Below are 24,286 nucleotides of genomic sequence, written 5' to 3' on the forward strand. Positions count from 1 at the left end.
GCCTTGAGGGCACAGAGCATGTGAAAGAGCCTGGATCCAGAGGTAACCTGGCTCACAGTGACTACATCCTAGCTGGCCTGAGACAGTCGTGGTTTTTGCCTCTTGTCCTAGCCTAATCATAACTCTAAAAGAATCCCAGTTTGCTTAGTAAATTAGATGCTCACCCTCCCTGGGCTTGAATGGGCCAGAATGAAGAGCTGCTAGACATGTAGTGAAGCAGGGTACCCTGGGACAGATGTAAGTCTCTCCCCATTTTAAATGGGGAGATGGTTTCTCATTGCAATCAGGTTTCTGCTTTCTGTTTTCCTTTACTCTCATTGGAAGCCAATGCCTTTGATCCCCCTTATGCTACTGGGTATCCCTCCCACGTAGCTGAGACCCATCCTTCCATTCAGATGCTGAGGATGTGGTATGAGTTGGATGAGCACAGCCGAAGGAAATACCAGAAGAAGGCGGCCAGTTGTCCTGACCCCAGTCTGTCTGTCTGGCGCCCTGACATACACTTTGCATCAGTGTCAGAAACATTTGAAACAAAGGTTGATGACTACAGTCAAGAGTGGGCAGCTCAAACAGAGAGGAGTTATGAGAAATCTGAGCTTTCTCTCAACAGGTAATGACAGTGATTTTGCTGCACAACATGTGCAGGAGAATGTGCTTCCTCGCCCCTGCCCTACCCTCTCTGGGAGAAGAGGGCTGCCTCCTGGGTTTGAGACTTAAGTTAGAGGGAGGGCAGTAAGACAGCCAGGGGCTCTGCACAAGCCCTGAAGGCCCAGGAGTGATCAATGCAGGGAGGCAGGAGTGGACACCCCCATCCGGGCCAAGATAGGGCTAGTGGTCTGCTGGGACACCCTTGCAGAAATGATTGCTTTCTTGGGTTTGGTGTGTGGTGGATGGGGCTGACAAGAGTCAGGGTGTCTGGTCACTGTTCAGCTGCTGCCACCAACCATGTGATCCAGGGCAGGTCATTCATGCCCAGGGACACCACGTCTTAACTTTTCATGAGGTCTTGGATCTGATTACTCCAGTGATCCTTTGAGCTTTGGATTCCCATACCTTGAGAAGGAAAGGACCATCTGAAGGCCTCAGCTTGGACTAGTATACACAGACACACACACACACACACACACACAAACATAACAGACACAAACGTAACACACACAAACATCACACACACACACACACACACACACACACACACACACACACACACGATATAGTACAGTGCTCCTAGTGGCTGTTCTTACAGAGTCAGCCTTCATAGGAAAAATGGTTAATAAATTACAGATTGTGCAGCATGAATACTTCTGATGTGGTCTGCAGCCATTTACACTAATTAAAAAAATAAACACTCTAGTCCCCCCTAATCCCGATAATGAACCTCTTTCTAATTTTTATAGCAGGAGGTTTAAGCTGTCTCCAAACTGTCGTAATTAATAGAGAAAAAAGAATGAGTAAAGGAAAAAGAGAGTAGTTGAGCCCAGAAATTCTCCTGCTTAGGGGGCTTGTGGTAACAGGCCCAGTGTGGACATGTGACATTCTGGGGGCAAACATGAAAAGACCAAGCATGAATGGGTAGAGCTTCAGCCACCCAGTTGGGATCAGTGCTGTGTAATTTAAGGACATCTCAGGGTCACCTGTGGGAATGTGAAGATTAGAGGGATCTTTTGCCTAGGAAAAAAGTCCAGAAAGAGGTAGAGGTTTTGGGTTTCTGGTTTTGGGCAGTGTTGACAGTCTGTGGCATCTGCTCCTGACCACTGCTGCCCCCCTGCCGTCTCTAGGTTGAGGACCTTGCTGCAGCTGAAGTGGCAGCGCTCACTGTGTGAGCCAGGTGAGGCCGTGGGCCTGCTGGCCGCCCAGAGCATCGGAGAGCCCTCCACCCAGATGACCCTCAACACCTTCCACTTTGCAGGCAGAGGCGAGATGAACGTCACCCTGGGCATTCCAAGGTGTGGGGCACATGGGAGCATGGGGTGGGATCTGTCCTAGGCTCTCCTGGAGGAGTCATTTAATGAGAGAGAGAGAGAAAGAGAGAGTATGTGTGTGTGAAAGAGAGAGAAAGAGTGTGTGTGTGCGCAAGAGAGAGAGAGAGACAGAGTCTCATCAAAGTGGGGATCAGGGTTAGAAGTTCCGGAGTCTGGCTGGGTTTGAAATTCTTTGGTACCCAGGCCTGGTAGGATCTCCATTTATCCTTCTGCCAACCCCTGCATCCAAGTTCCTGGAGATGCCTGTGAGACCACACACTGCTAGGGGAAGGACTCAGGGATGCACATTGTTAACAAGCCCCACACAGGGTGCCTGGTTGTCCAACTCCAGGGGAACCATTCACATAGAACGTGCCCTACATGGTCCTGGGCCCTGGCCTTTCAGGTAAACATATGCGCTGGGCAAGAGGAATGAGTGTGGGCTCACACCCATCTGCATTCAGTACCTGGCCCTCCCTTTTTCTAGCAAATGAACTCTGGACAGGTACCTCAATTCCCAAACCTCAGAGGGCCCCCCTGTGTAAGGCCGGAGGCTGGGGCCCACTGTACAGCTGGGCGGTGAGGGCTAGCTGAGCGCAGCAAGAGTACTGTGGGTGCTGATGCCTTTCCTGCATCGCTTGCTCATTCAGTAAGCATCAGCAGACACTTGCTGTTTGCAAAGCACAAGTGATAGGAAACAAGAATCAGACAAATCCATGAGCTCAAAGAGTGGGCAGTCCAGGGAGGAAACTGACAGGGGTTTCCTCTGTCACACACAAGGCCAGACCTGGGATTCTCTGATCCAGCATATTATCCCTGTGAGATCCCCAGGCCTCTCTCAGATCCCAGAAGAACTCTGACATCATTAGAAAGAGCTGCACCCAAACAGAGGGTCTGGTTGCCACTCATGATCGGATGTCCTCTCATTCTGTGACAGGTTGCGGGAGATTCTCATGGTGGCCAGCGCCAACATCAAGACACCCATGATGAGTGTGCCTGTGCTCAACACCAAGAAAGCCCTGAAGAGAGTGAAAAGCCTGAAGAAGCAACTCACCAGAGTGTGCTTAGGGGAGGTAACTGTCTCTCCCTCCCGGGCTGCAGACGGGGTGAAGGCATGTGCCTATGTCCTCCCCATCTGTGAAGAACAGGCTTTGCTTACTGCTATGACCCTGGGCTCAGATTCCCACCAGTGAGAGATAAGCTGTCTCTGCTAGGTGCTGAGCAGAGACAGATCAGGAAGCTTTTGAGAGTCATTAGTTCCACAGCATCCTCCTATACCTGAAAAATAAACCATTTCCTGAGTTTGCCTACCAGCTCTGCTGAGGCCACTTCTGGGAGGTTCAGCCCACTCTCTGGAGGTGACTGCAAGCTGTGGGCCCCCCAGCAGATCCATACCAGGGTTTGGCCTGTGGTCCTAGCGGCTGTCTGTAAACCCTTGGGTCTCATAACCCACTTGCATTGCACAGTCAGCTGGGACCTGAACAAGTCAAGTTCTCTCTGTCCGTCTGGTTCCAGGTATTGCAGAAAATTGACGTCCAGGAGTCCTTATGTATAGAAGAAAAACAGAACAAATTCCGGGTGTACCAGCTGCGGTTTCAGTTTCTGCCACATGCGTGTTACCAGCAGGAGAAGTGCCTGAGACCTGAGGACATCCTGCACTTCATGGAAACAAGGTCAGGGCTCAGGCTGTTACTGTCATTGACCTTGACCCAGAGAATGTTCTTGACTGAACTGGGGCTGGAAGCACCTAGCCACAGGGCTCCTAGCGATTGAGTGCCTTTGCCCAAATGAGTCCTTTGAGGGAAGAGTTTAGGAATACAGAAGGCCCTGCAGCCTGATCTGGAAACCTCACACCTAATCTGGCTGTGGGTGTGACTTCGTGAGCCACATATCACTCTCTGAGCCCATTTCTTCTTTTGGGTTGATGTCAGGATTGTTGTCTTCTGGGGCTTGCAGGCATTAAGACATGGAAATGTGGGTGTGGTAAAGAGAAGGGAGCACCGTCAACACGGTGCTTCTGTGGTGTCAGAGCAGCATATGCTATTAATGTTTGATACGGTTTTACTCCAGGCAGCATAATGTGGTTCCTGATGCATTTAGATTCTGTGAATAGTGAACAATGCGCAGATGGCATGCTGCTCTTAGACCTCCATTCTATTACCAGGATTGCCTCCAGAGAAATTCCAGTTCCTGTCCAGTAGGGAAAAGGAACTTTTGTCTCAAGTTCCAAGTTACTGTTAGACATGCGAAAAGCAGAGGCCATGATGCTAAGTTCAGGGGAGCAGGAAGATGGGCTCTTTGGGGCCTGGGACAATCCTGGAAGAGCCTGCGAAGCAGTTTTGACTCACCAGCTGACCCTAGATGGCGAAGAGTGAACACAAGTGCTGCATAGCCCAGCAGGTGACAGGCCAGTGAAGCAGGTTTGGAGGCCCCTGGCAGACTGAAGAGTGTGGAGCCTGTGTCCGGGGGCACCTGTTACCATGCAGGAATGGGGGCCAGGGTCACCAGATCTTTTGATTTAAAAAGAAAGAAAACAAGCTTCCTGCCCCTGCTTTTTTTTTCTTTCTTGGGTCACTTGATTACTTGCTTTTGCTTTTATATAAATGAGATCTCCTAACTTTTAAACATCAGTAACTAATTCGTGTTTTTTTAAAAGCCCAGTAAGGACCAGAGGGATCTGATCTGTTGCAGGATCTGGCCACAGGCCACTGACCACTGCCTCTAATCTAGACCAGTTCTCGGGTCTTCTGGGAGCTGCTTCGATAGAGAAGCAATGACAGAGCAGAAGCAGAAAGCTCCCTGCACTCAGCCATCCCACAAACACATACTGAGCAATGCCCATTCGTTGCCAAGTCACAGGCAGGCATGAGCAACACAGCACAACTTTTCTGCCCTCAGCCCTCTGCCCTCTCACCTTATGGGGCCTGGCCTCAAGCCAGCCCTCTCTGCAGGTGGCATTGGGGATGGTGGGTGTTGTAGAGGAGCCTGGATGTGAACTCAGTCCTTTGGATGGGGGTCACTGGCCAGTTGCTTCTTGCCCCAGTTCACAAGCCCTGGGGAAGTTGTTGTTGGCTGGGCCTTGGGAGCACCTGCATTGGTGCCGGCCTAGGCTGAGAACATTTCTTCTGTCGAGTTGTCCTCCGTGCTGTAGGGCACTGGACAGAGTGGCAGAGGAGTGCTTCATGCACCAGCCTGCCAGCTCCTTAATGAACGGCGAGGAACATAACTAGCAAGTGCGGGGGGTTTGTGCTGGCCTGGCAGCCATTTTCTGGGAAACGGGAATTCAGATTTCATGGCCGCTTGAGAATAACCAGGGATGGGCAGAGTTAAATCTTCTGCCCCAGTTCTGTTCACAGGAGGCCCAGGCCTGCCCAGCAGGTAAGTTGGCACGAGGTCGGTGCCAGCCCGTGCCGGGGTTCTTTTTACTTATATTACCTCATGGAATTGAAAATAGGAAATCACTTTTTAAGACTTCTTCCTGATGAGAGATAGCCCTGGCTTGTTCCCAGCTGTGAAGTACTTTTTCAACTCCTCCCTGCATTTTGCTTGTGCACTTGAAAAGCTGAGCTGTGATAAAGCTATGCCAATAGCTTTCGGTGGAGATGGCCTCAAGGACTCAGCAGAATGGGCTGAGGGGTTAGGCAGAGCCAAAAGAAGGGCTGTGGATGAGCTGGGTGCTGTCTGGACTCCCTTTGTCTGGCCCTAGGCAGCAGAGCAGCTGCCTTCAGGCGTCTGGCTTCCCACAGGAAATGGGAGGAGGTGTGAGTGCACTTTCAAAAGAGCAGCCAACCCCCAAGAATAGTTTTCTCCTTCCTTTCTCCCTTCCCTCCCCTTTCCTTCCTCTCTGCAACCCTCCTTTTCTTTCTCTTTGCCCCTACCCTCCCTTCTCCCAGCTGTGGGGTCAGGAGACTCTTGACAGAGCCTGGAGAAAAAAATCATGAGACAGATGGTTCCCTAGGTAGAGATAAACAAGCTTAGAAGGCCCCCCGAATCTCTGCCCTGGCACCCATCAGGTTGACTGTGTACATTGTCTGGCAGGTGGCGGGGGAGGTGAAGTGGAAAGAGCACTGAGCTAGGAGTTAGGAGTTAGGGGCTGTATGTTTTGGCTTCCGGTCCCCAGCCATGAAAAGACCAAGCTGACAGTCTGTAATTGTAGCTTCTGTGAATCTGACTTTCCAAACAGCAGGTGGTGGAGTTGTTGCCAGGCGCTTTCAGAAACCACCAGGGGTCATGTGCTCTGTAATTATTTGTGTGGGATGGGAGGCTTCTCTGCCACCTGCCCCTCCTGTTCCCTTTTAGTTGCTACATTCTGATGAACAGCACAACCTTGAGTAGGCAGTCAGTTTGGGCCATTAGTTCCCCTGCTCTTGGCAAAATCACAGGAGGGCAAATTGCACCTCCAGGAAAACTGGCACACTGCTCACATGCCTACCACTTACTCACCAGGTGTTCATTTTGTCTCCTCACCTTCCCTCCGCAAGGCCTGGTCACCAAAAGAGGCAGGCAAGGTAGACAGCATTCCCAACTGGGGGAATCAGGGAGGGCTTCTTAGAGGAGTTACATCTGCTGAGGCCCAGCCTTGAAGGATGGGTACAGCTTCAGTAGGTAGATATTGGCTAGGAAAGTTGCTGGCAGAGTGAGCAGCTCAAGCAAAGGCCCAAAGGGTGCCTTGTGGGGAGGGAGCAGATGGGCATTTGGAGTTGAGGCTGGATGTGAGATGCTGGGGGCAAAAGCATCAGAGCCGTGACATTGCCACAGGTTGAGACAGGCCGAGGCGCCCAGCTGCGGGAAGCAGCCCCGTGTGTGGGAGCAGCTGAGCCTCGCACCCCCACCCTGTCTCATTCCATCTCTTCTGCTCTGCGCAGTAGCCTCAGGCGCAGAGTGAGAGTGATCCCGTATTACAGATGAGATCGAGGCCCTCCTCTCCAGTTTGTGGCAGGACAAGGACTTTAACCTGAACCTGTCCTTACAGAAACATCTCTCCTGCCCCCTCTTTCAAGTGGGATTCTATTTTTCTAAAGTCATCTGGCCATCCTGTTCCTGTCCCCAGTGCCTGGTGAAGAAGCTCTTCTCTGGATTCATGGATAAGGGGGCTTTTTTCTGCTAAGGGTAAACGACGTACACCTTTAAAAAGTTAAAAAATAATATTGGAGTCCAGGTGCAGTGGCTTATGCCTGTAATCCCAGCACTTTGGGAGGCCAAGGCAGGTGGATCACCTGAGGTCAGGAGTTCAAGACCAGCCTGGCCAACGTGGTGAAACCCTGTCTCTACTAAAAATACAAAAATTAGCAGACTTGGTGGTGGGCGCCTGTAATCCCAGCTACTCAGGAGGCTGAGGCATGAGAATCCCTTGAACCAGGAGGTGGAAGTTGCAGTGAGCCAAGATGACACCACTGCACTCCGGACTGGGTGATAGAGCGAAACTCAGTCTCCAAAAAAAAAAAAAACAAAAACAAAAACCAAGCAACCAAATAATAATAATAATATTGGGGTGGGTGAGTGGCATTGTTTCATTTATAATGAGCAAAATTGTATACGTTGGACCTGCCTACTTTTCAAATGAAGACTCTAAGCTCCTTGAGGCCAGGAGCCTGTCTTTTCGTCCTTGCTTTGCTACCAGGGCTGGCACATGCTGGGCACAGTATAGGTGCTCAGAGAAAATGGGACAGCTGGCTGGACACGTGAGGGACCCAATTCTCAGTCACAAGCAGCCCTCTTGGTGTGCTGTTCTGACCTTTTGGAAAAGACAGGCAAGGGATTCTATGCAGCAAGAAGTGGTATGGATGGGACAGGGTAGATCCTAAGAGGCCCTCAAAATAGATGGCTCTGGAGAAGGTGGAGAGGGCCAGGTTCTGAGCCTCAGCTTGGTTCTTTTCAATTGGTTTGGTTCTAACCTGTTGACACCATTCATTGCCACAAGCCAAGTTATCCCTGCCCTTCGAAATTCTGAGGAGCCCTTCTGAAATCTTCATGTTTTTTTCTTTTCAAGACGGAGTCTCACTGTGTTGCTCAGGCTGAAGTGCAGTGGCACAATCTCAGCTCACCACAGTCTGCACCTACCGGGTTCAAGTGATTCTTCTGCCTCAGCCTCCCAAGTAGCTGGGACTATAGGCGTGTGCCAACATGCCTGGCTAACTTTTGTATTTTTAGTAGAGACAGAGTTTTACTATGTTGGCCAGGCTGGTCTCAAACTCCTGACCTCGTGATCCGCCCACCTTAGCTTCCCAAAGTGCTGGGATTACAGGCGTGAGCCACTGCGCCTGGCCAAAGTCTTTGTTCTTTCATCACTTGCTATAATGGGAGTTCTCTGGCTGGAGCAACACCCCCTTCGGGAGATGCTACAAGTGGTGGGTGGGGAAGGTTCTAGTTCTGGGTGGCATTCCCTCTCCTACAGTAGACCCTGCCTGCCTTGTTAGAGGTCGACCACAGCGGCACCAACAACTGTCCTTCACCGAGCACCCACTCTGCCAGGCCCTGTGAGAAGAATCAGACATAGGGTTGTTTCTCATCGTTAGCAAACAAGGTTGCAGAATCCATAGTAATTCCCATACTTTCTAGACAAGGGGCTTAAAGCTTAGGAAGCTGCCTGTCCCACTTGTACCCTGAGGATGGCAGAGCTCATATTGAAACCAGGCCTGTCAGTCTGTGGAGCTGGTGTTCCTGACACGCCAGAGATGGTTCCAAAACAGCGGGTAGGGAAAAGCGAGCAGCTAGGAGGGGTGGGCCCCCATCTCATGCACTAATCCCCTGTGGGAATGGGAATCCCTCAGCATCCTACCCCCTGAAATGAGGGCAGAGCTGGACATGCCGTACTGCACAGGGCTTTGTTGCTTTCTTCTCATTTCAGATTCTTTAAACTTCTGATGGAATCCATCAGAAAGAAGAATAATAAAGCATCAGCTTTCAGGAACGTAAACACTCGAAGAGCTACGCAGCGGGATCTGGACAATGCTGAGGAGTCCGGGAGGAGTCGGGTGAGTGAGTCCCCGGGGGTCACTAGGGTCACACAGGGAGAGCCTCCAGGCTAGGCAGGCTCTGCGCCTGTTCTCTGTGCTCCTCCAGCCCGGTCCTGGTGCTGGCCCATCTCCTACCTGCCTCAGCTTTTACCTGCTGTTCTGAGAGAGCCTGGAAGCAGCATCCACTTCTTGGCCTGATAGGCAGGCAGGCAAGGCTGCCAGGCAGCATAGTATAGCCAGCCCCAGGGCAGGCCTCTGCATCATCTCTCTGCTCTCCAAGACCCTGCTGTGAGTGGTCTTCATCCTGAGCAGGGGCTCAAGGTAATGGCGTGTGCTGAGCCTTTGAAAGTTCTTTTTCCAGTTTCCTTTCGCTCTGCCTTCAACTTGCCCAGGCCAGATGAACTGAGGCCCACCAGGGCACTGGCAGGGACCAGAGACATATCTGGAAACAGGGAAGTTGGGCTGCAGTGACAAAAAGGTGAAGAAGAGAGAAAAACCAGTAGGAGCAAAATAGTCCAGATAAATAATCAGACATCTGCCAGGGGACCCAGGAGCAGGCCAGACCTAAGGGTGGTGTGGGAGCAGGTCCCTGGGTGCTGTCTAAGCCAACGGCGAGCCTGCTTGGGCTGGGGCATGACGTGGACTGGGACTGCCTCCACCCAGCTCTGTGGTTCCAGTTGTGTCACCTCTCTCTGGATCTGTCCCCTCAGCCCTAAAATGAGGGGCTGGCCTAGGCCAGGGAAAATGCTAAGTCTCTCCTGCTCTGTGAGTTCACCTGCTGGCTCACTCAAGCATAAGCAGGGACTATCTTTAGAATGCTGTCTGGTCTTAATTCTTAATTCATCCAGAAGGAGAGTATAAAAAACTGGGAGTCAGGCTGGGTGTGGTGGCTCATGCCTGTAACCTCAGCGCTTTGGGAGGCCAAGGCCGGCGGATCACGAGGTCAGGAGATCAAGACTATCCTGGCCAACATGGTAAAACCCCATCTCTACTAAAAGTAAAAAATAATTAGCTGAGCATGGTGGCATGTGCCTGTAGTCCCAGCTACTCAGGAGGCTGAGGCAAGAGAATCGCTTGAACCTGGAGGCAGAGGTTACAGTTAGCCAAGATGCCACTGCACTCCTGCCTTGTGACAGAGCAAGACTCTGTCTCAAAAAAAACAATGGAAACAAAAACTATGAGCCAAGCTCAGGAGGAGAAAGAAAGAGAGAGGTACTCAGTATTCCACCAAGACAGCCCTTCCTCCTCATCCCCACTTGCAACTGGGTTTGATCAAAAATACTTGGAACAATATTTTACACCATCTTCTTTTAAGAAAGCAAGCCCCAGCACTTTTTTTTTAGTTTTTAGGAATCAAACTTTGCATGTAAGTGGTGCATGTAAAAATGAATACTGAAGGGAGGCCTGAGATCCGGGAATTGACAGAGTAGATGCCGGGTGGATGGGTTGGGTTGGGTGTCGGGATGGAGGGTGGTAGCTGGATGGGGAAAGGGGTTAGAAGAGTGGGACATGGATGGATGGATGGATGGGTGGATGAGTTGGTGGGTGGGTGGCTGGGTGGATGGATTCACTGAGCACTGGATATTGGAGTTAATCTTCCTTGCACCTAAACCACAGGGAGAGCAGGAGGGCGATGAGGAAGAGGAGGGGCACATTGTGGACGCTGAAGCTGATGAGGGGGACACCGATGCCTCTGATGCCAAACGCAAGGAGAAGCAGGAGGAGGAGGTGAGAGATCCTGCACTGGGGTGAAGGGGCTATGGTCCCAGCCTCCTTCCCTGTTAACCTGGAGGGATCATCTCCCGGCACCCAGGCCACACCTCTGTGTCATGCCACGAACCCACAAGGAACCCTGACGCAGCACCTGCCTGCTTAGCATAACCTCTCTTTTGAAAGATGGGCTTCATAGTGTGGGAATTTGGCACAGGGCCGTTCAGGGTGGCCCTTCAGATCTGGCCATCCCTGGACTTGAATCAGAGTCAAGGACCCAGACAGGCTTCTGGCAAGAAAAAGTCAGGCTGCCTCTGGTTTTTACAATGAAAATATGCCTCTTTCCCCTCCCTCAAACCAGTCCCCTGCCATCACAGTGGCTGCAAGGACAAAGGGCAGTTTAGAGGGGCCGAGGGAACTTACTGGTGAGTGGGTGTACCAGTGAGGGCCGAGTGAGGGTGAGCTCCACCTCTGTGGGGTGCTCAGTTGGACAGAGCAGTAGCATTCTCAGGGCAAAAGGAAGAAGAAAGGCCAACCAGGCCGGAGCAGAGGAGCCATGAGTGTGGAGCAGGTGGGGCTGGGTAGCCCAGGCAGCCAAGGCTTTGCTCGGATCTTTGTTCCACAGGCAGAGTTCAGGTAGACCCCAAATGACACAGCCTGCGCTCCCTTTCCTGCCAGGTTGATTATGAGAGTGAGGAAGAGGAGGAGAAGGAAGGCGAGGAGAATGATGATGAGGACACGCAGGAGGAAGGGAACGCCCACGGGGAAGGTGCTCAAGAGACCCAAGAGCAAGACGAAGAGATGGCTTCAGGCGCTGAGGAGGCCCCGTCCCTGCCCGCCCTCCTGACACAGCCCCGGAAATCCACCCACAGCCAGGAGCCCCAGGGGGCCGAGGCCTCGAAGCACCGGGTCCAGGCTGTGCGTGAGATCCACTCCTTCATAGAGGACTACCAGTATGACACCGAGGAGAGCCTGTGGTGCCAGGTCAGTGTGGCCGTGCAGGCCAGGGCTTGGGTGATGAGTCCAGCTGGACAAGTGCCTCTGGGAGGGGCTTGCTGAGCTCCCCTGCACCACTGAGCAGCAGGCAACCCATGGTCTCCCGCTCAGAGCATACTCAGGTTTTCTGTTTGGGGCCTATGAGAGTCAGTTGTTCTTTTTAATCCCAGATCCCTTTAAGAATCTGGTGATGGCTATAAACTCTCTGCCCGAAAAAGGGCCCACACGTATCATTTTCAAACCCTGGTAAGGCAGTTCTCCCTGATCTTTCAAGACACAGGACTGATCTACCAGGCCCTTTAGGTATTTTCAAATACACTACCTCCTTTAATCTTCAGTACAACAGACGTGTTAACATGGACAACACATGTTATGGAGACGCTGTTCGTGCCTGCAGGCAGGGGCACTTCAGTTCCCCACACACAGCCCCTGCCACCATCTTTCTAGGGATTTCACAGTTCCCTTAAAGCCTGGATGGTCTGGATGCCTAGACATGTACACACACTTACGCTTTGTCTTTCCTTAGATCCAATTCAGTAGTTCCCAAGTGAATGGGGTAATAACAAGAATCACACACGGGAAACAGCATGTACCATGCCTTGTGGTCTTTAACGACATTCAAGGCAGTGCTGAGCCGATGTGAATCTCAGTGTTGTCACCGACAGCTGTGAAAACATAGCCCCACTGTTTCCCCCTTGAATCTGGGGGACTGGACGTGGCTGACCTATCCACGGTTCACAGTGTTCAGACTACCCACTGGCTTGCCCAGCAGGACCACCTTCCCCCAGTCGGCGAGTTCCTGAATAGGCTTTGAAGGAGTCTCACCCCATTCCTCTTTGTGGGGGCTGGGGTGGCCGTCTCCCTACCCATCTCTCCCTCCTTTTGCAGGTGACAGTGAAGCTCCCTCTGATGAAGATCAATTTTGACATGAGCTCCCTGGTAGTATCTTTGGCCCATGATGCCATTGTCTATACAACCAAGGGCATCACTCGGTGCCTCCTGAATGAAACGACCAACAGTAAGAACGAGAAGGAGCTTGTGCTAAACACAGAGGGAATCAACCTCCCGGAGCTGTTCAAGTATGCGGAGGTATGTGTTCCCTCACAGGCTGTCTACTGGCCTGGGACAAAGCAGTAGCCCCCACCCCACGTTGTCTCAGGACCCAGCCACCAGGAGGCTCACTCCAGCCGATTTACTCTGGCCCTTCCTGAACTATTCGTGCTTCTAGGCTACATTCCCCAAACCAAGGGTGTGTGCCCTCGCCCGCCTCCCCAGGATTCCCGGGCATGTTAGCCTCATTCAGGCCCACAGTAAAGCACCCTGCTGAACTTTCTCCAGCCCACAGTCGCCTGGGCTAATTTGAGTAGAGGTTGTTTTTTTTTTTCTTTTTTTTTTTTTTTCAAGATGGAAACTCACTCTGTTGCCCAGGCTGGAGTGCAGTGGCATGATCTTGGCTCACTGCAACCTCCACCTCCCAGGTTCAAGTAGTTCTCCTGCCTCAGCCTCCCGAGTAACTGGGATTGTAGGAACACAGCACCATGCCTGGCTAATTTTTGTATTTTTAGTAGAGGTGGGGTTTCGGCATATTGGCCAGGCTGGCCTCAAACTCCTGACCTCAGGTGATCCAACCTCCTCGGCCTCCCAAAGTGTTGGGATTACAGGTGTGAGCCACTGTGCCCGGCTTGAGTACAGTTTTTCCTTCAAATTAAAACCTTCCTGAAGTAGAGTTGTAAGAAATCACTGCTGCATCACCTGCCTGGATGCTGCGTGCTTTATCTGTTAAAGGGGGTCCCAGGGGTGGAGGTGCCCGGCATTCCTGTCCCACCTGCTCACCGGCTCATCTGTCCTTTCCTCTGAGCTGTGTCTCCAAGTTCTCGCACTTCACTAACTCTCCCAGAACCTTCTGGATTTCCCCCACAGAACACAGGACCTGGGGTCCTCTAGCCTAACCCCCCAACAAGTCTACACTAGGCTGGGAAAGCTCCCCCTGCCACATACACTTCTGCCCCCACCAGTGACCACCGTGCAAAGTCCCCTGCTCTCCTGACCCCTTTTACCAAACCCTTCCCAGAGGATGAGCAGGGAGGATTGGCACCCATCTAGAGTGCAGGGCGAGAGTCTCCTCCAAGACAGGTCAGCTGCAGTCTCGGCCCCTTGGTGAGGCCCAGCAGACACCTGTGTGGCTGACCAGTCCCCACTCTACACACCCTGGAAGGGTCTTTAATGTGTCACTGCTGGGGGAACTCACCTCCCAAAGGAAGCTTTAATCCTAGTAAACAGGGCTCTCAGTTTAAAAATAAGAAGAAAAAATCCTTTTCTTCCTATTGAATCTAAAGCGTGTCCAAAGTCATCCCTGGATTCTTGTAATGACGAGACAGACCTTGGGCCCCAGCCAGCGAGCCGTCAGCACCTCTGCCTCAGCATTTCCTTCTGCTAATCCTGGGCTACCTCTTGACCACTTTGTCATCAGCTGTACCGAGCTGCCAGACACAAGGCGAGAGAGAGCGGCCAGGGGGAGATATGCAGGCAGAGGGAGCGGAAGGCCAGACCCTCAAAATAAATCCCTTCCTTCCTCTCCAGATCCTGGATCTGCACCGCCTCTATTCCAATGATATCCACGCCATGGCCAACACGTATGGCATCGAGGCTGCACTGCGGGTGATTGAGAAGGAAATCAAGGATGTCTTTGCCGTGTATGGTAAGAGGAGCTTGCAGGCAACACCCTGAGGTCTGGGTGCCAGTCAGGACACCAGAAGGCTCGGGGAAGGAGGGTCAGGACCATATCGGTCCAGCACTGAGTAAGGCGGGGACTGAAGCACAGATGCAGTGAGCACACCTGTAGGAGACTTCAGATCTGCAGAGAAGTGACAGCTCCCATCACTGGCTGCTTCGTTGGTGTCTCATCTGATGGTTCCTTTGAGGAAGCTCCTCATTGATGACTTGGCCCCATTCTGCCTTTCCCCAAAGGCAGTTCCCAAATGAAAACAGTGTGGTTAGATCCTTATTGCCTGTGCTGCTGGAGGGAAGTGGGAAGCAGGATGCAGGGGTCAGGGAAAGATGCCCCAGAGCAGAGGAAAGGGTGAAGTAGTGTGAGCAGGTGGCGCAGCTGCAGGGGAGCCCCGGAGTCTCACTCCAGAACCACGTGCTGATGTGGAGGCAGCCTAGCTGTGTCTGCTGACTGTTCCCATGGTCACTGCTTAATCCCTCCTGATTTTACCTCCCGTGTGACAGGCATTGCAGTCGACCCTCGCCATCTCTCCCTGGTCGCTGATTATATGTGCTTCGAGGGTGTTTACAAGCCACTGAATCGCTTTGGGATCCAGTCAAACTCTTCCCCGCTACAGCAGATGACATTTGAAACCAGCTTCCAGTTTCTGAAGCAGGCCACCATGCTGGGTCAGTGTGTGGGCAGGTGCCCTGGCCTCCCCTCTTCTGACCACTCTGGGCTTATGGGCCCGCCCATGGGCATCTTTCCTTGCACACCAGTGAGATCTCGGGATCTGAGGGGAGTGGGGGCAGCTGAAGGGGGCTGAACAGCAAACCTGACACCAGCTTCTGTGCTTTGAAGGAACAGGAAGAGGGCCTTCCTCTTGCAAGTGATAGAGCAGGGTTGCCTCGTGATCTCATCAGCTTCAGAGACTCAGGAACTGCCTGAGTCCCAAGGCCTCAGTGTTCAGCCCCCCAGTCCCCTACAGCAGTCCCAGCTTCTACCTCAATACCCTGACATGCTCTTGTGTCTCTGCCAGGATCCCATGATGAGCTGAGGTCTCCTTCTGCCTGCCTTGTGGTTGGGAAGGTCGTCAAGGGTGGGACAGGCCTGTTCGAGCTCAAGCAGCCCCTGAGATAGTGGCTGCTCCAGCACTGTCTGCCCAGCTCCAGGGACCCTCAGTGAGGGCGTGACCCAGCCTGCCTTCTGCGTGAGAGGACCAGGAGACTGGAATCCAGGGTGGTTCCAAGTGACAGCACAGAGCACAGCAGCAACCTTGGGCTTGAAAGCAGTGGGCCTCTGAGCTGGGCCAGCTTCACCTGGAAAGTGACAGAGTTGTTCCATCCTTGCGCCTTCCTGTCTCTGGATTTTTATCAAGGATTATCAAGTTTTCTGAGTCCCCTTGAGATGGCCGGGGCCTCACCTGTGCTGCAGGAGGCCTCTGTGGCGTAACCCCTGAGAAGCCCCCATTCACTGAGAACACCAAGGGGAAGCAGTGCTTTGCTGCAGGGGACCCCAGGTACCTCCAGAGTAGGGAAGCAGGGCTCTGTTGCTGCGAGTGGCCAAGGACAAGAGACAGGATTCCTGGGGGCTCCTGATGTGCAGGAACGTGGAGCCTGCTGCCCAAGGGCTGCTCCTTCCATCCGCTCCAGCCCCAGGGGACACAGTCCACAAGGAGTCCCCAGCAAGACTTCTTCCCTGGGCCAACTACAGGGTAACACAGTTCTCCACTCACCCAACTTCTGTGCCTGGTCAGGGTCGTGGTCCTGCCACCGTGTGGCTAGGTGTCCTTCTAGACCACATGAACCCCAAGGCTGAGGGCAGTCTCTCCAGGTCCACAGCTCATTCCCACACACGGAACCCAGGTCACTGCCAGGGCAATTGAACGGGTTGCCTGGCTTTTCTCTGCTGTCAGTTTGGTGTAGAGATCTATGTCCCACCCTGTAGGCCCATAGGCCCTGCTTATGGGAAGGTACACAGGCCTCGACCCCAGAGGACTGTGTCAGTCTGTACTTGGTGGTCCACATTCCCTCTCCCTCTAGCACCAATAACACATTTCCCTGGCATGGACAGAAAAGACAGGACTCATACAAAGGCTTTGTAAAACCAGAGACCACTTCTATTTTTGTCTACTGATTTCAGCTCAGGGAGAGTAATAAACATCACTGGAACTAGCTGTTAGGAAAGAAAAAATCTTGGGTTTTTTTGTTTTTTTTCTTAAGTTTTTTCCCTTGCTTTGCAGTTTCTGCATTTGGATTTGAGAACACAGGACAGGGATTTTCTTGGCACAGTCAGATCTTGGGTCCCTCTTCTGTTCTTTCCTGTCTGAGGCCTTATGGGGAGAGCTCAGCCTCTGCAGCCTCCTTTCCCTCTGCCCCTGGCCTGTCCCTGCAGTGACCCCCTTCCAGAGCTACCTGCTGGCCCTGTGGCCAGTAGAAGCACAGGGGAGAAGCCTTTATGCAGAAGCTGTGCCTGCCTTGGTATGGGGTGGGAAGGCTGCTGCTGTGACCTTGGGGTAGGGTTGGGGATCAAGGGAGGCCTTGTCAAGGGAGAGTGACCATGTTGCTCCCTCCAGACATGCAATAGGACGCAGCCTGCACCTCCTAGGCCTGTGATGGAAAAGCCTGACAGAAACCAGTACCTCCTAACAGGGTCTGCCAGGTTCACCAAGACATGGGCACAGAGGAATATGACAGTTTTGAGGCAGGCAGGAAGGGCCCAGCCTGAAGGGTAAGGCATTCATTCTTTGAGTTAAAGGGCATGTTCACTTGATGATTTTTACACACACTAGAATGGTGAGAGACCATCCTCAAAGGAGATCACAGAGTAACATGGTGATCGTGACATGGTGGATGGATGAGTATTTGGTTCCGTGGGTTCCACCTCTCCCAGGCACTGAGAGCGCAAAGGGGAAGGAGTAAGCCCTGCATATTGGCCAGTCTGTTACCATAACAATTAGATCAGACCCCCAACCATAATTACCGTATGGGAAGTGAGGGATGCCCTCCTGCCCCACCCACCCCGTGGATCCTGGGCAGCTCTGTTTCATTCCTGTTCCTTTCCTGATGGGTAAGTATTAAGACAGCATATCTGGTTTTCAAACACATTTGGGAGCTTGCACATCCTGAGGAGCGAGGACTCTCACTGTGGTCCCCTTAGAGGATTACACTCTCGCTTCGGTTGTTCTCTATGCTCGGAAGCCTCTGAGAGTGGCCTTCTTGGCAGTTTAAGATGGCAGAGGCTTTGGAATCTTCTCAGGACCGAAAGTGCACATTGAGGATGCATTTGAGTTTTGGAAAGTAGGCCAAAGTCACATCTGATGGATGGATTCAAAAAGGTGGATTAAGCTGCATTGTCATTTTTAATCAAAATGTAATGGAGATTGATCATCTTGTGGTGGTCACAAACTTTTCATGGGAGCTGTGAATTCTTTTTTTCTTTTTTGAGATAGAGTTTTGCTCTTGTTGCCCAGGCTGAAGTGCAGTGGCACAATCTTGGCTCACTGCAACCTCTACCTCCCGGGTTCAAGTGATTTTCTTGCCTCAGCCTCCCGAGTAGCTGGGATTACAGGCATGTGCCACCATGCCCTGCTAATTTTTGTATTTTTAGTAGAGACCGGGTTTCACCATGTTGGCCAGGCTGGTCTCGAACTACTGATCTCAGGTGATCTGCCCACCTTGGCCCCCCAGAGTGCTGGGATTATAGGCGTGAGCCACCGCGCCCAGCTGAAGCTGAGTTCTTTCAGAGATGCCGTTAGCCAGCCACAGTTTAGACATCCTTCTCACCTTGCCCTTTTTTGTGATATGCATACCTACTTGCTTGCTTCTAATAGTTTTTTGGTTTGTTTTGTAGAGACAGGGGTCTTGCTTTATTGCTCAGGCTGGTTTCAAACTCCTGGGCTCAAGCAATCCTCCCACTGTGCCCTCCCAAAGTGCTGGGTGATGTGAGCCACCATCCCTGGCCAGTTAATTTTTTTTAGTCTCTCCTTTCCCGGTTCTCACCAGAAACACTATCAGCATTCCCACAGTCTTTGAAACATTCCTGTGAGTCTTTGAAACATTTTCTGTCCTGCATTAAGAATAAAACCGAGGAATGGATGAAGCACCTTGTCTCATCCCCAGTCTGAAACGTGAAACTCCCTTTCCCTTCACTTTGCCCTACTCCCAAATAATATGTACAAATGTCTGTACCCATTGAGCACTAATTCCTCATTTCTTCCACCTCCCCAGCCCCTCACAACCACTGTTCTACGTTCTGTCTCTGAATTTGACCTCTCTAGGTACCTCATACAAGTGGAAAAGTACAGCATTTGTCTTTTTGTGACTGGCTTATTTTGCTTAGCATAATGTCCTCAAGATTTATTGATGGTGTAGCATGTGTCAGAATTGCATTCCTGCTTGAGGCTGCTGATCATATGTATATACCATATTTTGTTTAATCACTCATCTGTTGGTGGACACAGGTTGCCTCCACCTCTTGGCTGTTGCAAATAATGCTGTGAATGTGGATATACAAATATCTGAGACCAGGCCGGGCACTCACATCTGTAACCCCAGCACTTTGGGAGGCAGAGGTGGGTTGATCACCTGAGGTCAGGAGTTCAAGACCATCCTGGCCAACATGGTGTGAAGCCCCATCTCTACTAAAAACACAAAAATTAGCTGGATGTGGTGGCAGGTGCCTGTAATCTCAGCTACTCAGGAGGCTACAGGAGAATCGCTTGAACTTGGGAGGTGGAGGTGGCAGTGAGGCGAGATTTTTGTGCCACTGTACTGCCTGGGTGACAGAGTAAAACTCTGTCTCTAAAGAAAAATATCTTAAGACTCTGCTTTTTTCTTTTTCTTCTCTTTTCTATTTTTTTTTTTTTTTTTTTTTTTTTGATATGGAGTCTCACACTGTAGCCCAGGCTAGAGTGCAGTGGCACCATCTCTGCTCACTGCAACTTCCGCCTCCCGGGTCCCAGTTCAAGCAGTTCTCCTACCTCAACCTCCCAAGTAGCTGGATTGCAGGCATGAGCCACCATGCCCAGCTAATTTTTGTGTTTTTTTAGTAGAGACGAGGTTTCACCATGTTGGTCAGTCTGGTCTTGAACTCCTGATTTTGTGATCCACCCGCCTTGGCCTCCCAAAGTGCTGGGATTACAGGCATGAGCCACTGCGCCCCACCAAGACCCTGCTTTTCTTTGAATATATATACCTAGAAGTGGAATTGCTGAATCATATGGTAACTCTTTAATTTTTTTGAGGAACTGCCATCCCATTTTCCACAGCAGCTACACCATTTTACGTTCCCACCAATGATGCACAACAATTCTAATTTCTCCACATCCTTGTCCGTTTATAGTAGCCACCCTAACGTGTGAGGTGCCATCTCGTTGTGGCTTGATATGGGCCATGTTTCAGTCAGATGTTGGGACCCTTCGGTGTCCTGCACCTGCAGAAAGTTAGGAACCATTTAAGGAGTGTCTTGCTTGCCAATCTTAAAATTTTTAGTTTGCTCTTGTATCAGGGGCTGCAGGAGTCCAGACTGCTCTTGAAATAGGAAAGACTTGTCCTTAAAGGCTAATTCGTTGAGTCATTCATCGTTGAGTGATACTGCCTCTGCAGATGGCTCAGTTGGGCAGCCCCGTACCACAGCCTGCCCTTGAGGTTGTGTAGTTCAGAGAGGTCGCAGAGTTGCTGGGCTACCGCAGGTCTCCTGACCCTGGTGCAGTTCTATTTCAATCACAACCACCAAAATAGCTGTGGTCAAAAATTCCCAAGTTCCTACATAAACCTCCACCCTACTTCCGTCCAAAGTCCATTTTAGAGTCTCTCGATTTTGCACCTTGGAACCACCATCAACCTCCACCCCACTTTCATCCCAAGTCCTCTTAGAGGCTCTCAATTCTGCACGTTGGAACCACTTAGGGAGCTTTTAAAAAGATTGATTCTGGCTGGGCACCGTGGCTCACACTTAGAATCCCAGCACTTTAAGAGACCCAGGCAGGAGGATCACTTGAGCTCAGGAGTTTGACTAGCCTGGGCAACAGTGAAACCCCATATCTATAAAAATTATCCGGGTATGGTGGCATGTACCTGTAAATCCCAGCTACTCAGTAGGCTGAGGTAAGAGAAGCAAGTAAGCCCAGGAGTTCAAGGCCGCAATGAGCTATGATCCCGCCGCTGCACTCCAGCCTGGGTGACAGAGTGAGACTGTCTGAAAAAAAGTGATTCCAAGGCCTTGCCCAGAGATTCTGATTTTATTGGCCTGGAGTGTAGCCTAGGCATTAGATCAAGAGAGTCTAAGGTGCAGTGGAATTGAGAGCCATGGACTTAGAAAAAGCCCTGAATCGTGGAAATGCACAGCCACCGTCACCATCTATTGGTACGATGACATCTCAAAGAGTAACTGGCCCTAGGTTTCTGCAGTAAGATCTTAAAATCTGATCTCTGCCCTCAAGTGAGTACGTGTGTGGCAAAGCTGTCACAGTCTATGACGGATGTCTGCAAAGACTTTACAGTGGGGTTCGAAGGATACCACCATCGGCTCTACCTGGGGCTCAACAAAGCCTGAAACAAGAAAGGGTTGATGCTTCCGGCAGAAAGCCGGAGGCCTGCAGCTCTCTGCCAGCCCAGAACATTAGGGAGGCCATTTGTCCAACTTAAAAATCCCTGTCAGCAGGGACAGAAGGAGGGAACTCAGCCAGCCAGTGTTTCCTACAAGCAGCTCCACAAGAGGTTTCCACTTAAAAACTGAAATCGTAATTATTTAATAAGAATCGTGCCTCAGGTTCTTTAAGCAGCATTGCTGTCCTACCATGAGTGGTCATCAAGGAGCTGGGTTTAACTCAACTCCTTGCAGCCATGGTTTATTCACAGGCTCACGTGTCACTGCAGCTCCTCAGTGACTATCTTCGCGCAAGTTGGACTCAGTGGCCTAAAAGTTTTGTTCCAACCCACAGATACATTACCATGTTCATCCTCACCATTCCCTCCCCCGTGCCACATCCAACCTTGATGTCTGCTGCATCCCAGGTGCTCTAAGATGCATGAGCTATGTGGGCCCTGCCCTCACAGAACTTGTAGTGTTGTGCCCCAAACAAGCCAGTTCACCGTCAAAGGTTGAGGTACCCAGCAGGCTTCATGTGAATGTGCGCACTTCCCCCTGATAGGACCATGCCTTGTCAGCTGGCTGCACTCCAGAGGGGGCTTTGTAGGAAGCACAGAGTGGAGAGGACAGTGGGGAGACACTTGGGTGTTCAGCGGCCAGAAGGGAGGGAAATTCAAAAAAGAATCAGGAGTCCAGCCATCCCCTCCACCTCCTGCCCCCCACTTCCTGCTGGCCCTTTGCCCTTGAATACAGATGATATAGGTGTGGCAGTGTGGGTCCAGTCACAGTGCTGCCTCTATGTCTTTTGTAAGTTGGGATCTTCCTTACTCAGAAGGGCTGAATTTCAGGCCCTGCCAGATGCTGCCTTCCGGACTGGCTGCCTACTGCAGTGTTTTCACGGGAGCCCAGCCAGTTCCCGCGCCTGTACTCCAATGTGACAGAGTTTCAGACACCACAGTCCTCAGCTGGACCACAGTGAACACTTGCCTTTCCCAATCCGTGATTTTTGCTTGGAAACATGAACCTGATGTTCCACGTGCATTCAGCCAATCAAACCTCAAGAATGTGGTTGAGCAGTGAAGCTGCATCTTGGGCAAGACACTGAGCTCTAAAATAGGACTTTTCTTGGAATCTCAGGCCCTAAACTTAGAACGGGACCCTAAGAAATGCACTTCAGTTTCCTTATGTTTAATATGGTGATAAACTTAATTGTGTTCATTAAATCACACACAACTATATATGTTTACCTGTATACTAAATTGTTCTCAACTTGGGTCAGTTGTGCCCCCCAGGGGACATTTGACAGTGTCTGGGGACATTTTTATGGCTTCTGGAGCTTTTTTTTTTTTTTTTTTTTTTTTTGAGATGGAGTTTCCCTCTGTTGCCCAGGCTGAAGTGCAGTGGCATGATCTTGGGACACTGCAATTTTCTGGAGCATTTTCTAAGGTACATAGATTGATTGAAAAAGAATGGCTGGGCACGGTGGCTCACGCTTGTAATCTCAGCACTTTGGGAGGCCGAGGCAGGAGGATCACTTGAGGCCAAGTGTTTGATACCAGCTTGGCCAATATGGTGAAACTCTGTCTCTACTAAAGATACAAAACATTAGCCAGGCATGGCACACGCCTGTGGTCCCAACTACTTGGGAAGCTGAAGCACACGAATCACTTGAACCTGAGAGGTAGAGGTTGCAGTGAGCTGAGATTGTGCCATTGCACTCCAGCCTGGGCAACAGAGCAAGACTCTCAAAAAAATTTTTTTAAAGGTACACTACCCATTGTGAGGGATAAGAAGACTACACTTACGGCAGCATGTCCAGTTGTGCTACAGGGACTGTGGTAAGAGCAGAAAATTGCCAGAAGTCAGGAGCAACACAAAGTTTGTGGCTTCTGCTTGGCTCACTTACAAATGCAGGGACTCAGCTTGACCTGGAGCTCACCAGGTGCAGGCTGGCCCCTGTCCTTTAGACCTGTTCATCCATCCACTCCTCACAACCACCCAGTGAGGGAGTACAGCAACTCTCCTCGTTTTACAGTAACCTACCCAAAGACATAGTCAACAAGTCGTGGAACAAGGATTGAAGCCAAGCAGGTAGCTCCAGAGTCCGGGCCCGTAATCTCCCTGTGTCCACCCCCTTTGCTTGGACAGAGCCTGAGGACGGGACTTTGTTGGACGCTGCCCGGCATGCGGCATGGCAGGTATATGTAAGGGCACCAGATCCCTCCCCAGGCCCCGGAATACCTCTTCTAAGGTATGTCTCTAGGAGGTACAGACGAGACTACTAGGAGGTGGGGTCTGCACTTTGCCAAGTTGGGGAGCTGGCAGCTCACAAGAGAGGAAATTAGAGCAAATGAGTAAGTAGCAAGCAGTCACCTTAAGGAACTGAGACTCCCAAGTGATGGCCCAAATCAAAGTACAAGTCAATATTGAGTCTGAGAAAACAGCGGTGGGTTAACCCAAAGGGATCTTCCAGCCTTGGGGCTTTCCTATGGAGAGGACCTGGCTACGGGCTGTACCCGTTACAAAGAACCTTCATGATATCATCTCATCGAATCCTCACAGCCCTGCAGCACATGTCCTGTTGGCCCCATTTCACAGTTGAAGAAATGGGTCTAGAGGTGAAGGGGAGGCCAGGTCCGCTGCCCCTCTTGGAGCTGTGCCTTTGTGTGGGCCTCCTCCAGCATTGTCCTTAGGTTCTGACTGGTGCAGGGTGACAGCTCCTAGGTTTTGCTGATCAGAGTGGCTAGTTCTCTCCTTTGGAAATGGAAAGGGGGCCCCTGAGGAATGAAAGCCAGGTCAGCGAGGGAGGGAAAGGAAGGCCATAGAAGGCTGGTGGGTGGGTCCATGGGAAGGTGGCCTATGAGGCTCAGCATGAGGGACAGAGTATTAAAAAGGGGAAATGGAACAACTTGACCAGCCAAGGCCAAGGGCTGGCCACTCCAGTGCCCACAGGACGTCTGCCCTGCTTACTGTACTTCTTGTCTGCCTTCCATCCCTGCTTCTGAAGGCCTGGCCTGGGCAGGGACCTGTGTTCGGCTGCCTGGCCCTGGCATGGCCCTGTCACAGGTGATCTCTCACAGACAGGCTCCTCACCCAGCATCCTGCCACCTGGGGACCACCCAACCCCAGGGGCAGGGCTGCCTGGGCTCTCACAGGACCTGGCAAGCTGTCCTGGCCCCTGGCCTGCGACACGGTGTTTCCCTTTCACCCTCAGACTGACTCATTGGGATTCCTCTGCATCCGGTCACACCACAGGCTGGGCCCTGGGCAGCCGGCGACCATCTGGCTGGTCCAGCTCTAGACTCTCTGTTTGAGACCAAGACTCTGTCTTTCTTTTTTTCCTCTATAGTCCCAATTTTAATGCT

General features: G+C 51.5%; 1 protein-coding gene across 6 annotated transcripts in view; it reads left to right on the top strand.

Annotated features, from left to right (window-relative positions):
* Positions 1-18,638, top strand: part of POLR1A (RNA polymerase I subunit A) — a 78,042-nt gene extending 59,404 nt beyond the window's left edge. For all 6 annotated transcript variants that reach the window (XM_078348944.1, XM_002757543.6, XM_078348946.1 and 3 more), the window contains 11 exons: positions 396-610; positions 1,779-1,946; positions 2,899-3,034; positions 3,477-3,634; positions 8,809-8,935; positions 10,535-10,645; positions 11,306-11,611; positions 12,512-12,712; positions 14,204-14,321; positions 14,855-15,019; positions 15,370-18,638. In XM_078348944.1, the coding sequence (XP_078205070.1) occupies positions 396-610; positions 1,779-1,946; positions 2,899-3,034; positions 3,477-3,634; positions 8,809-8,935; positions 10,535-10,645; positions 11,306-11,611; positions 12,512-12,712; positions 14,204-14,321; positions 14,855-15,019; positions 15,370-15,470 (1,806 nt within the window). In that variant the 3' untranslated portion in view covers positions 15,471-18,638. The remainder of the gene's footprint in view (positions 1-395; positions 611-1,778; positions 1,947-2,898; positions 3,035-3,476; positions 3,635-8,808; positions 8,936-10,534; positions 10,646-11,305; positions 11,612-12,511; positions 12,713-14,203; positions 14,322-14,854; positions 15,020-15,369) is intronic.
* The last annotated feature ends 5,648 nt before the right edge of the window (positions 18,639-24,286 follow it).

The sequence above is a fragment of the Callithrix jacchus genome, chromosome 14 (genome assembly GCF_049354715.1).
Source record: "Callithrix jacchus isolate 240 chromosome 14, calJac240_pri, whole genome shotgun sequence".
In the NCBI taxonomy this organism is placed as follows: Eukaryota; Metazoa; Chordata; class Mammalia; order Primates; family Cebidae; genus Callithrix; species Callithrix jacchus.